This window comes from Galeopterus variegatus, unplaced genomic scaffold (assembly GCF_000696425.1).
Source record: "Galeopterus variegatus unplaced genomic scaffold, G_variegatus-3.0.2 Scaffold2044, whole genome shotgun sequence".
Taxonomy (NCBI): domain Eukaryota; kingdom Metazoa; phylum Chordata; class Mammalia; order Dermoptera; family Cynocephalidae; genus Galeopterus; species Galeopterus variegatus.
In genome coordinates this window covers 167,391-181,381 of record NW_007728155.1, presented here as the reverse complement: position 1 = coordinate 181,381, position 13,991 = coordinate 167,391, and the positions used below count along the sequence as shown (strand labels likewise).

At 41.4% G+C, this 13,991-nt stretch overlaps 1 protein-coding gene across 3 annotated transcripts in view; it reads left to right on the top strand.

The window, feature by feature from the left end:
• UFC1 (ubiquitin-fold modifier conjugating enzyme 1) overlaps nt 1-13,914 on the top strand; it is a 16,859-nt gene extending 2,945 nt beyond the window's left edge. Inside the window, exons 2-7 of one of the 3 annotated variants that reach the window (XM_008580208.1) lie at nt 9,877-10,005; nt 12,077-12,144; nt 12,382-12,445; nt 12,731-12,807; nt 13,196-13,286; nt 13,492-13,914. In XM_008580208.1, the coding sequence (XP_008578430.1) occupies nt 9,883-10,005; nt 12,077-12,144; nt 12,382-12,445; nt 12,731-12,807; nt 13,196-13,286; nt 13,492-13,572 (504 nt within the window). In that variant the 5' untranslated portion in view covers nt 9,877-9,882 and the 3' untranslated portion in view covers nt 13,573-13,914. Of the gene's footprint in view, nt 1-9,654; nt 10,006-12,076; nt 12,145-12,381; nt 12,446-12,730; nt 12,808-13,195; nt 13,287-13,491 lie in introns of those variants that run through there. The other 2 variants (XM_008580209.1, XM_008580207.1) reach the window with 2 other exon arrangements.
• The last annotated feature ends 77 nt before the right edge of the window (nt 13,915-13,991 follow it).

The following is a 13,991-nucleotide window of genomic DNA, read 5'->3' as shown; positions in this document are numbered from 1 at the left end:
GACAAAAAAAAAAAAAAAAAAAAAAAAAAAAAAAAACAGCCAGTGAAGAATGAAGAACAAAAAGTGTGAGATAATTGTCACAAAATCAGAGGGAAGAGAGTGTTCAAGAGGGTAGAAGTTGTCAAAAGTGTCAGATGTCCCAAGAAAGGCATGTAATAGATAAGATACTTTTAACTCTGGACCCAGGTTTCTTGGAAGCTTGACACAGGGTCAGATTCAGATCTTGAACATTCCCCAAGTATCATACAACCCCTGTGCTATTCTGCTGTTATCTACCGTGGCTGCCAGTCCCAGTCTTTCAGTGGGTCTTAAAGTCAACACCAGCTAGTTCTGGGACCACCAGTCTTGCCACAATCTTGCCACACTCAAGAATACTATCCTCTCCCAATCTTTACTGTGGCCCTGAAGCTGCCATCAAGAAAAATCTGTTTTTCTAAAAATGACGAAGTTAAGGAATTGAAAGTAGGAGTATAAGCTAGAGTTGAAAAGATCAAGAACTAACTATATTTAATGGGTTTTCCTAAAGCCAGCATGATAGTAAGTGTTGGCACAGAGAGAGATTATTTAATAGGTGCTGAAGTCCTCCATAAGTGTAAGGGCTAAAGGATAGTTGAGCCAGATGTTATAATTTTCAAAGGGGGAAGAGTTTTTGCAAGAGAATGGATGCACATGGTCTGAAAGTAGCAGTGGGTAACAAAGAGAAGGTTCATACCTTGCCACCACTTCCTACAGGAATGGGAGAATAAATAGCCCCTGTTTTAGAAGGTTAAAGAGAGGCCGGCCCGTGGCTCACTTGGTAGAGTGCGGTGCTGATAACACCAAGGCCACGGGTTCGGATCCTATATAGGGATGGCCGGTTAGCTCACTGGCTGAGCGTGGTGCTGACAACACCAAGCCAAGGGTTGAGATCCCCTTACCGGTCATCTTTTTTTTTTTTAAAAAAAAAGGTTAAAGAGAAGAGGTATTCATTAGAAAAAGCCAAAATTTCTACCCTATCTCTGACCATTTTTTCATCTGTACCCACTGGAACACTCTTTCTTTGTAAACAACCTCCCCTGTATCCTCATTTCCTTCACAGATGGCTCCTTAGCTTTTCCTAGAGGAATGGGTCATCAGAACAGAGGTAGTTGTGATGGATGGAATGATGATGTGCTCCACATAAGCTCACAAAAGAGGCAGACAGACCCAGGTGCTGCTTCCTGAAGTAGAATAATGCTCTCGCTCCATATCCATATCCTGAAGTGGTTTGACACTGGGCAATCTTGGCACCATGGTGGTAATTCCTGTCCATGAGCCCACCTCTCCTCTCCAAACATAACCCAACCCCATTTAGAGGATTAGAGAAGAGGGTCCATACTGAGGACTGCCTGTTCTAGTCATAGTATGGAGTCCAGTCTGCTCACTGCAGTCTGGGAAAAAGACACATTGCCCTCTTCACTCAGAATGGGACGCAGAAGGAAGGGCTGAGGTTTGTCTTTAGGCCTTCCAAAGTAATCTCTTTTCCTCTACAGGACTTGTAGGACTCAATCCTTTTCCCTGCAGCCAACCTTTAGCAACCACAGTTTTCAAATTCCAAACATTGGGACAATTACCTGGCCAGCTGTTCCTACGCCAGCCAGTCCATTTGGAGGAATGTTTTCTGTTTGTGTGACCCTGGAAATATACTCTTTCAACAAGAAGCTTTGAGATCATAATGCCAGTTAAGAGAGCTAAGCAGATTTCCTGAGATGGAGTAAACAGTCTCTCAACCAAAGGGACCTGTGTAGAGATGGGTACTCTCATGCCCATCATTGAGAAAAAATATTTCAAACAGTTCAGGATTTTTTGTTAGCCATAGCTAGACAGTTGTTCTTCCTTGGCTTAAACTATACATCACCTGTACAGTTAAAAAAAACTTCATCTCTTGCCTTATGTTTTTTTTTTCCCCCACCCTCTTCTTACCTTAACTGAAAACTCCATTGAAAATATTGAGAACATGGGGCCAGCCTGTGGCTCACTCAGGAGAGAGCGGTGCTGATAACACCAAGGCCACGGGTTCGGATCCCATATAGGGATGGCCGGTTAGCTCACTGGGTGAGTGTGGTGCTGACAACACCAAGTCAAGGGTTAAGATCCCCTTACCAGTCATCTAAAAAAAAAAAGAAAGAAAATATTGAGAACCCTATGTAGGATTCTCTTGTTACTGGAAGTCCTCTACTTGTCATGTCCATTTACATCAGTTCCTACCTCTTCCTCAGCTGAGAAAACATCCCTCTAGCTTTCAAAGACTGCCTCCTTCAGCTCAACTCTGATGCCCATCCTTTTCTGCTTCTCAGCACATTTTGTTCCCTCGGTTATCTCTTCCTTCACTAGTATCTTTAACCTGGCACCCTTCAGCTACCTTTCCACAGATTGCTATTTCCACTATGTCCTGCACTATAATTCTCAATTCCCTGTAATTCTCAGTTATTAGAAAGGCCTGTTTTCTATACTTAGAAAAGTCTGTTTGTAACTTCCACTTATTGGTCCTATTTTTTTCCTCTCTGAATTAATACATTATAGCCACATGTCAGCTCTTCAGATAGCTACCATGTCCCTACTAAATTTTTTTTTATAAGTTAATGGTAGTACCATTCCAAGTATAATAGATCTCTTATCTTTCTTAATCTGAATACTCTATTAAGGCTGCTTGTCCCAGCTCTGCTAGAATTAATATCTTTTAAACCAAACATTCCTATTAGCAACCTATTGTCACAAGTATCCTCTTGATTTTTCCAGGCCCACTCTGATCCCTGTGTCTCTGCTTGGGCTTTACTCTTGAACTTTATCCTACAGAGACTTGCTGACCTGACAATCTGCTCTAGTTCTTGGTTCCCCATTAACTCTAAGCTGTTCCAGTTACTCATTTTCCCCAGGCATCATACTGGCTCCTCCTAATTTTAGTTGAGCTTCAAACCTAGCATAAGCCCTTATCTGGAATTCTGTTGTTTCCCTGGCTTCTGAGTAGAAGAGGAGGGACCATAATCAGTCGTTGAATACTAATGATCTGCTTTCCAAAAGTCTCCTTAACTTGTTCCCTTTTCTTCATTCCCCAATTCCATCCCTTGCTAGCATGACTGGGTGAGTTCCCTTACCTCTCTAAGCTTGTTTCTCCTTTGTAAAAGGGGGAAATATATCATCCACCTCATAGGTCGTTCTAATGATTATAATTAAATAACATATATGAAGTGTTAGTACAGGGCCTAGTGATCTATAAATGTTACCTAATAATGAACAAGTTTCACCAGGTTTTCAAAAATTCAGTGGGCTCTTTAGCAATAATGACTCTCTGCTGCCCCCACGGGGATGACTTTTTCCAAGTCATTGGTTAATCTAAAGGCAACTCCAGAAAACATCTCTCTCAAACCCCACCAACTAATCAGCGAATTAATCAATTGTACTTTGATCATTCAATTAAATTTAAATGTTCTTATATTCTAACTCATTCTTCTCTATCTTTTTCAAATAATATATCAGGAAACTTAAGTTTATCTTTTTTAAAAAAAATTTTATTGAATCAAAATTGATAATACATATTTGGGGGTTCAACATTGACATATGTTGATCAAATTAATATTACTAGCATATATCATACTTAATTCATTATGCCCCTTGTCCAATCTCTCCCCATCCCCTTCTCCCTCCTTCTTCCCCTCTTTAGTTACCCTAGATTTCTTCTCTCCTTCTGAAAGAATAATGGTTACTCCGTTGATTTGTTGCCTAGATGATCTGTCCAATGCTGAGAGGTGTGATCAGGTTTCCCAATATTATTGTAGAGCAGATACTTCTTCTGTCACTCTGGAATGGGCTTTGTGGAGAGAGACATCCTCTTCTTTATCTCTGCTGGTGACTCTCCTTGTGTCAATGCACTCCAGTGGCTGGTAGACCATCTGCGTGGTGGTTGTGGCATCTAGCTGCTTTTGCAGCAGCCATGGGGGGCCACCACATGGAGGTGATGTTTTTGGTATACTCCTTGGCACATGTGGTGTGCCTGGTTGTGGGGGAAGGGTTCTGGTTCCCAGATCCATGCCTTAGGCCCCTGGGCGGGCCCCAAGGCGCTGAGGAAACTTAAATTTTTTTCTGAAAACAAAGTACACTGGCCCTATGATGTACTCCTAGTCTGTTAAGCTAGTAACACTGTCAAGAAAATAAAGTCATTCAGTTACTTATTTAATAAACATAAGTTAAACATTTACTAACATTAGGTATCATGATAGGCATATAGGATAAGATACATAGTGGTGAACAAAACAGGCATGGTCCATGTCTTCATGGAGCTCACCGTTTACATGAGTATACATTGACACTAAGGAAGTAAAATAACATATAATTCTAAGTTGAGATAGGTGCTATGAAGGAAAAGCACAGATTGCTATGACAGAAAAATGAATGATCAGGGAAAGCCTCTCTTTCAGGAGGTGAGGTGGAAGTTGTGACCTAGAAGATGTGAAGGAGCCAGCCATCTTGTGGAGAATGGGATGGAATGTCCTAGGCTGAGAAAAGGATACCTGTAAAAGGTCTGGAGACAAGGAAGAGCTGCCAAGCTGGGGGACTGAATCATGTCATAACTAACCATTGTAGCTTTCTAGAATCACTGCTTTTTAGTCTCACTCTCCATAAATCACTCTTTAATAATTGTTCTGTGATTTTACTAAGAATCAAGCTGGCTGGTGCTGATAACACCAAGGTCCAGGGTTCAATCTCTGTATCAGCAAAAAAAAAAAAAAAAAAAAATCTTACTAAAAATTCATAATCTTAGTTTTTTTGGTTTCCAGAATTCACCATCGATGGGTGGCCAATTAGCTCATTTGGTCAGAATGTGGCCTTATAACACCGAAGTCAAGGGTTCATTTCCCCAAACTGGCCAGCTGTAAAAAAAAAAAGAATTACCGTCTAGAATTTTCATCTTTGAAAATATGGACATCTGCAATATTGTGAGTTTCTCAGATTACCTAAAGGGAACACAATTTCAGTTACATAATAATTATGATTTCTGGAATAGTATGTATCCAGGCCCAGGACCCTGAACTCATTTAAAATGCTAAGAATCTTGTTATTATTTTAGTTAATCATCAATGAACTTAAACAAAATGATTTTCCCAAATCTTCACATTTTCTCATTTCCTCGTGTTTTTTTCCAAGCTTTTCCTTACAACTGCCAGCTGCCAAAAAACAGAACAAAAAAAACCCCTAAGTGCCACTGGGGGAAAAAATGGAAAAAAAAAAAAAAGTAGAAAAAAAAACAAGTAAATATTTAAAAAATACATGTATATAAAATTTTGTGTTCTAATTTTATCATATTTATTTGGTAATTTTTCTTTTTTGCAGCTGGTACAGGGATCAAAACCTGGAACCTTGATGTTATCAGCACCATACTCTAACCACCTGAGCTAACCAGCCAGCCCTTATTTTATAAATATTTTTGTTTCCATATAGCATATTGCATAGAATTAATATATCATTAATGGTTTCTAGGAGTTTTTTCCCATTTTGTTATAAATAATGATCTGGATATTTGCTATTATTAATATAATACTGTATTCCCTCATGTCTTCTTTCCTTTACACATGCTCTTCACTCTGCCTAGAATGCCATACTTACCCTGCTGTCTCCTTGCCTGAATGTCTAATGTACTCTTCCTAGGAGTTTTAGTTCAAGTGTTGCCAGCTTTATTTGGTTCTCTCAGGAATAGTTACTCAGACAGTACTTCATATGTCTCCAGAATAAGGATTTCTTATTTTATGATAATTGTATGCATATTAGTTTCTCCTCCCCAAAGACTATGTCTTTTCATCTTTGTTAACCAAATTCTTTGGCACCCTCAACCCTTGCCCAGATCTTACTAGCTAGTAGGTAGAGGCAAAGTTACATTAACTCAAAGTCCATAGTTTCAAAGTCCCTATGGGTGATGCCAGTGCCTCAAAGGGTGGGGTTGGTTGTCTCATATGTATTCCTGCTGCTCTACTGTGCTTGATTCAGAACCACTAGTCTCTCCTTGAGTTTTCAGAAACACGTTTATTGCTGATCGCTGTCTGCCACCTTTAACCCCTCAGATACCTGTTGCTAATTTCACTTTGGCTTGGAGATGGTAAAAATGCATATCAATCGGTTAAGGATGTGACTTCTAGAGCCAGACCATACCTGGGATTGAATTCCAGGTCTACCATTTATTTGCTGTGTGATAGGACTTTCTTACATTGAACCTCACTGTGCTTCAGTTTCTTGAAATGTAAATGAGGCTGGCTGGTTTGGTCAGTTGGTTAGATTGTAGTGTTGTAACACCAAGATCAAGTGTTCACATCCTACTGGCCAGCTGCCAAAAAAATTAAAAATAAAGAAATTTTAAAAAGAAATGCAAATGAAAGTAACAAGAACAGCCACCTCAGGGTTGTTGCCAGAATTAAAGGAGCTAATGTTTGTAAAATGTTTAGGAACATTTTTGTACCTAGCATATAATAAGTACTATATAATTATTGGTTATTATCATTCTCTTTACCAAGTGATTCTCTGTGTGTGAACCCAATTTCCCATAGCATAACACAGACCAAGCTTTAATTTACAATAATTCTTTTGTTGAAGTCTCCAAGATAATTAAAGGAAATAACAAAAGAAAAAAATCTCTAAAACTGGCTTCCCATCTGCACTGATTCTCCATAGGGTGGTTCCCTCCACACAGTAGAATCATCATTTCCTTCTGTGTTCTGAGGTATCTTCCAGCATATTGGAGTCCAGAACAATGCCTTAAAGACCTAATCCAAGGTTTATTTCCCTAATAAATATTTATTTCTACTTCTTTCCTATGAGCTTCCTTTTCCCGTGATGTTGACAATGGCACTTTCAACTACTTTCAGGGGCTTTCCCATGCCCTCAGCTGTACTATGCCACCAAAACGATAGTTTGTCATTATTTCCTAGAATTTAATTATTCAATCCTGTCCAATTCCTTTTTATAGCTGTTTTAGGAAAATTTCCATGAGGACAGGGGCTCTGCTTGCCTTGTGCACTACTGTATTTCCAATGCCTGGGACATAGTAGGAACTCCATAAGTATTTTCTCTTGAATAAGTTCTTCCTCTGAATAAAGGTGAAGCTCAGATGTACATGCTATTCCTTCAGTTTTCTGATCTCTTGTGAGAATTACTTAAAACAAGAATAAGCTAAAGCCAAATTTAAAAATAAACATTTTTCTAAAAGAAATATATTCTGCAGAGATGCAACTGTGTCTATAATAGAGATGGCTCTTTGTATTACCATACATATGAGCTCTGCTTTACTAAGTGATCTACTAAAGCCAAATTTAAAAATAAACATTTTTCTAAAAGAAATATATTCTGCAGAGATGCAACTATGTCTATAATAGAGATGGCTCTTTGTATTACCATACATATGAGCTCTGCTTTACTAAGTGATCTGATAAAGTGATTTTCCAAAATAGTGAAACTGAAATAACATGCAGCTGTGAAAAGACAGCTTTTCTGGAGCTTGCCTTATGTATCAAGATACTAATTTATTTTTAAAATATTTACTGAACTCTTAATCTCTGCCAGGTGCCACATTAGGTTTTAGAAATACAGCATTGAACAAAATAGATACACAATCCCTACCTTGATTGAGCTTCTATTAAGACAAAGTGTGATCAATGGTTATCATAAGGGAAGTAGTCTAAGGGCTAGAGGCCTTCTGCCTGTACTTGAACAAGAGCAGCTCTGCACTGATCACTTTGGTATTTTGAGGTTCCAATTAAGATTTCGTTTGTAAACCTGGCTGTACTACTACACAAAAGCTTGAAAACTACTGCCATTTATTTAATTTATCTGAATTTCATCCTGAAAAGCTATTATGTCAGTGAATAAAGGGATGTTGCATATATAATTACAACCCTATAAGCATTATTATCCTCCTTTTATAGGTGAGAAAATGCAGTTCACAGAGTTACAGTAACTCTCCAAAGCTTTACGGCAATTAAATTGCAAAGCCTCATTCCAAATCTCTGCTGTCTGTAGCACACCACAGTGCCTGTACCCAAAATGGAATAAATCTTTATGTTTTGCTGAGAGAGATCTCTAGTGAGGTATTACAAAGCTTTGCCTTGGCCTTATCCAATGTCCGATTTTTTTTTTTTTTTTTTTTTTGTCTCTTTGTGACCAGTAAGGGGATCGCAACCCTTGGCTTGGTATCGACCGCACCGCACTCAGCCAGTGAGCGCACTGGCCATCCCTATATAGGATCAGAACCCGCAGCAGGAGCGCCGCTCCCAGTGCTGCACTCTCCCGAGCGCACCATGGGGTCGGCCCCAATGTCCAATATTTTTATAAAAGGGATATATAGCATGCTAATGAGAGAAAACCAAACTATCATCTCAGTCAGTACAGGAAAAGCATTTGAAAAAATCCAACATTCATTCATGATAACCCTCAACACACTGGGAATAGAAGAGAACTTCCTCAACCTGATAAAGACATTTATGAAAAAACCTACAACTAGGGCCGGCCGGGTGGCGCACTGGAGAGTGCGCTGCTTGGGAGTGCGGCGGCGCTCCGGCCGAGGGTTCGGATCCCATGTGGAGACTGGTTCCTGCTCACTGGCTGAGCGTGGTGCGGGCGCAGCACCAAGGGTCGCGATCCCATTGCCGGTCCCCGGTACAGGCACGACACCGAGGGTTGCGATCCCGTTACCGGTCAGTAAAAAAGACAAAAAGGAAAAAAAAAACCCTACAACTAATACCATACTTAATGGAGAAAGAATGACTGATTTTTCCCCGAAAATCAGAGCAAGATAAGGATGTCTGCTCTCAAAACTTTTTTTGTTTTGGCAGCTGGTGGGTATAGGTATACAAACCCTTGACCTTGGTGTTATAACACTGTGCTCTAACCAACTGAGCTAAGTGACAAGTTCTGCTCTTAATACTTTTATTCAGCAGTGTACTAGAGGTTTCAGCCAGGGCAATTAGACAAGATATAGCATGCTTATCAAATTGTAGATGAACCATAGAATTCGATGATTGACAGAACTGGATCCAAAATTACTGTCACAGGGCAATAAGCTAAAATGATTCACTGAATAACCAAATAATATTTAAATTAAAGCAAAAATTAATGTGTTTAGGATTTTAAGCCAACTGGGAGATACAAAAGTTTGCAAGGATTACTGGGTACATCCTATTGTGTGCCATCCACTGGGGACTGAGAGATACGATTCCGCCATAGATGAGTTAATTCCAGACCAATAATGTCTCGATTTCAGGCAGTGTATATCCATTCTAGGCTAGACGAATCTTCCTGTGACCTGTAAGCTCCTTTGGCACTTATTAAGAATTCTCTAATTAGATGGTGTTAATTCTTCAGGGCAGCGACTGGGTGTTACACTTTGATTCTGCATGGTTTCTAATAATTATCAGTAGTTAATACTCTTCTACTGGATAACTTCATTGGCCTCTGCTACCTCAGCCGGACTACCTGTAAGCTAAGTAAGCTTCTTCGAAGCGGAAACAAGCGAATCGTGCGTTTTAGGAAAACAGTGTCTTGAAGAGTGCCTAGAACTGTCTGAAATTGTAACTTTCGGAGTTTGGGAAAGTGTACGGAAGGGTTTTCTGAGATTACTTTTCTGAGCATGAACGGAAGTCACTCTGAGCCTTCTGCGGTGATTTAAACGATAGGTGCTATATTCAGGAGAGAACAATCTGTTCCCATTCGTTCTTCCCAATGCACCCACAAGCAATCTGTCTTCGTTAGGAGAAAATAAAGATCGTATTCAGACAAGTCTTAAGGCACCCTAACTCCTCGTCTTCCCATAGTAAAGATGGCGGCTGCCTGAGCATGAGCTACAGGCATCACCACTTCCGCGTCTCTCTCGCGCCCTAGTCCAAGATGGCGGACGAGGCCACTCGGCGTGTGGTGTCTGAGATCCCGGTGCTGAAGACTAACGCCGGACCCCGAGATCGGGAGTTGTGGGTGCAGCGGCTGAAGGAGGAATATCAGTCCCTTATCCGGGTTAGTTGTGCTTCTACGGCCGACCGTATCGCAAAGGGGTTGCGGGTAATGAGGTGTCCTCAAGAATAGGCTCCGTGTAGAAGCTGTTTCCGGTTTTTAAGTATAACTCCCGAATTTATAGAAATGGGACGATTCCGGGGCTGGGGGACTAACGAGGGATGGTGGGGAGGTGATAGAAGAGACTCAGAATAGGAGCACAGTCCGGCTAGACCTTGGCTAAAAGTAGCAGTTATTTTAGGTATACGCTTCCTTGGAAGGTGACGTGTCTCTGGGGCTCCAGGTGTTTTTTTCTCCTGGACGTAGGAGAGGTGGTCAGAAGTACTTCTGGGGCTCCAAGTCCCACTCTGGATCTCTCTGTGCCTTCCTTCATTCTTCCTGAAGTAGGTACGCACGTTAGGGCTGAACATTCAAGAGTACGTGTTAGTTGCAGAGAGATGGGGAACTTAGCTCACAGTTAGAAACGAGCCATCTTCCCAGCTAATTTCCCCACTGTAGGAAGAGAAGAAAGTTTGTCTTCCTTGTAGTGGTATCTTGTCTGCTTCAAAGGCCAGCAGTTCTACCATACGTATTTGTTCACTTAAAAAAAAAAAATTATTATGCACCTAGAACTTAGGGAGGGGATACAAAGCTGAATAAGAGGGAGCCTACCGAGGGAGAAAGAAACATCATTATAGTGTTTAAGTGGAGAGAGACAGAGAACGATATATACAGAGAAATGGCTAGGATGTTTTGAGAGCATGAGGAGAGATACCTAATGTAGCTTGGGTTTGGTCAGGGAAGGCTTCCTGGAAGAAGTGATGCTTGATCTGAAACTTAAATGGTAAACATAATCCTGATAACGTAAGGGTTTCAGGACATTCACTACAAAAGGAACAGCATGAGGGCTGGCCCGTGGCTCACTTGGGATAGTGCGGTGCTGATAACACCAAGGCCATGGGTTCGGATGCTATATACGGATGGCCGGTTAGTTCACTGGCTGAGCGTGGTGCTGACAACAACACCAGGCCAAGGGTTGAGATCCCCTTACCGGTCATCTTTATTTTTTTTTTAAAGGGACAGCATGAGTAAAGGCATAGAAACTAAAAGCAGCATGATGCATATGAAGGAACATGTAGTTCAGAGTTGTTAGAACATCAATTGTGAGGCAGGGAGTGGTAGACAAGGCTGGGGAGAGAGGTTTGAGAGCTTGAATTTTATCTTGGAGGCTTCGGGATGCCTTTAAAGTATTTTAAGCTGAGGAATAACATGGTCAGATTTGGGCTTAGATCAATCACAGTAGAGAAGAAAATACAATTGATTGGGTAAGATTGTAGGTACCAAGTTAGGAGATGGTCATTAATCTGACCAAAAGAGAGGTGATGATTTAAACTAGGCAGTTGTGGTGAGGATATAGAGGGGAGATAGATTTGAATAATATTCAGAAGGTAAAATCAGCAGGACATCATCAAGGATTAGTGGAGTAAAGGAGAGGGAGAGGTCAAGGATGATTCCTAGATTTTTGGCTTGGGTGACTGAATGCTAACACTACCACCTCAGATTGAGAATGCAGGAAGAGAAACAGGTCTGAAGGAATATTATAAATTCCGGGTGGAAATGCTGAATTTGAGGTACCTGTTAAATGAAGGTAGAAATTTCATCGTTTAGTTTTATACTGGAGTCTGAAGCTCTGAGGAAAGGCCTGGACTAAAAGATAAAGATTTGGGAGTCATCAGCATGTGGGTGCTAGCTGAAACCAGAATTATATGAGGCTGAAAGGGAGAGAGTTGCCCAGGGAGGTGTATACCATGAAATGAGTTGTGCGCTGAGGTCAGACACTATCAGAAGTGAGAAGAGAACCCAGGTGATATCTTCAAGTCTTTTGTGCCTGCTGAATTGAGAGGAACCCAAGCATTCTATTCTCTGTTCTGGGCAAGTCCCTACTTACCAGTGTAGCTTTGTCTTCAGCTTTGCTTATGTGATAAAAGTTGGGTAAACACACTAAGAGAAAATAATCACACATTTTTCTCTTGAGGAGAGGGAGACAGCTCTTGGCCCCAACTCTTCCCTAAAAGACTTCATTCTCTGTTTTTAGTATGTGGAGAACAACAAGAATGCAGACAATGATTGGTTCCGACTGGAGTCCAACAAGGAAGGGACTCGGTAGGTAGACCCTCCTGGGAAGTATAGGGTGGGAGGGAGTAATACGTGGCTTAAGCAATATGGTTTCCCAGTGCCCACTGCCAGAGTTGCCCTGGCTTATGTTAGCTGTCTTCACTCCTGCAGCTCCAGAGCTCCCCATTTCCCATCCCATAAGTCTCCCAGGTTGGTGGCCTAAGCCAAGATGTCACTTGAATATGAGAGTAGGCAAACTGGACTGAGGTTTGGTCTTTGTTGCAGGTGGTTTGGAAAATGCTGGTACATCCATGACCTCCTCAAATATGAGTTTGACATAGAGTTTGACGTGAGTGTGATGGAGTGGGAAATATGAAAGTTAGCAGAAGGGGAGGGATTAGGTGATTGTTAACAAGCTAACCTTTCTTGAAGGGACCAAAGAAGATCTTTAAAACGGGAGGGAAAAACTAAGGTTTGAAGCAAACATAAATTAGATACTCATCTCCATGTCCAGAGTCCTGGTATATATATGCTGCTGGGGAGTTTGCCGAACATTTCAACCAAAAAATATATCGATTAGATTAGCTCCTTTCTATTCTAATTCTGTTTCATTAAGGCTTTATAATTCCTCCAGATTCCTATCACATATCCCACTACTGCTCCAGAAATTGCAGTTCCTGAACTGGATGGAAAGACAGCTAAGATGTACAGGTAGGACTGAGAGGAGATGGGAAAGGGTCAAAGAAGACCTTAGGGAAGAACTTGGGAGGCAGGAGATTTTCCCAGAGTCTTCTGGCCTAGCTCCAGAAATTGCAGTTCCTGAACTGGATGGAAAGACAGCTAAGATGTACAGGTAGGACTGAAAGGAGATGGGAAAGGGTCAAAGAAGACCTTAGGGAAGAACTTGGGAGGCAGGAGATTTTCCCAGAGTCTTCTGGCCTATAGAGGCCCCAGGCCTCCCTCTGCCAAGCCTGGGCAAATTACTTAGCTGAGCTTGTTCTCAATTCTGATCAGTAGTAGTCTTCTGGTGCTCTCCAGAGGCTGCTGTGCTTTATGGGATACTTTGCATGTTAACACCTTCCTCTTGTTCCTGTCTTAGGGGTGGCAAAATATGCCTAACTGACCACTTCAAACCTTTGTGGGCCAGGAACGTGCCGAAGTTTGGACTAGCTCATCTCATGGCTCTAGGGGTAAGTTGGGTGTATCTGGTATATAATGGGGAAGGGGAGGAGTTAGGCCCTGAGTGTACAAGAGAAGTAGCTGAGAGTAAACAAGGAATAACAGTGTTGTCCTTTGGGCATGTTCCCCCAGAATCTCTCTCCAGAAGGACTTCTGATGGAATAAGAGGCATTGACTGGGTGGTAGTAATCTCACAGGGTTTCCCTTGTATTGCAGCTGGGTCCATGGCTGGCAGTGGAAATCCCTGATCTGATTCAGAAGGGCGTGATCCAGCACAAAGAGAAATGCAACCAATGAAGGATCAAGCCACTGAGGCGGGACAGAGGGACCTTTGATAGGCTACGTTCCTGTTTTCCTGTGCATCACTCTTACTCACCTAACTACTTTCTCCCACAGCCCTCTACCCCAAGTTGTTACTAAGTAACTGCAGCAGGCATTACTGGAAAAATAATAATAATGTTGCTTCTGAGTTTTTAAGTTAGGCTGCACTTGGGCCTTGGAAAACCAAGAGGCAGTTTATATCCCCTCCCCAGGTGGAGCAATGTGAAGTCCTTGAGGCATAGGGAGTAACTAAAAGTGAGTACATGGCTTTTTTGGTTTTTGGAAACAACCCATCAATAAAAGCTGCTTCCTCTGATAGCCTGTGATTCTTATTAGTGGCCGTTAACAGAGGGTGGGCAGCTAAAACTCAAGGTACATGAACACTTACACTAGGT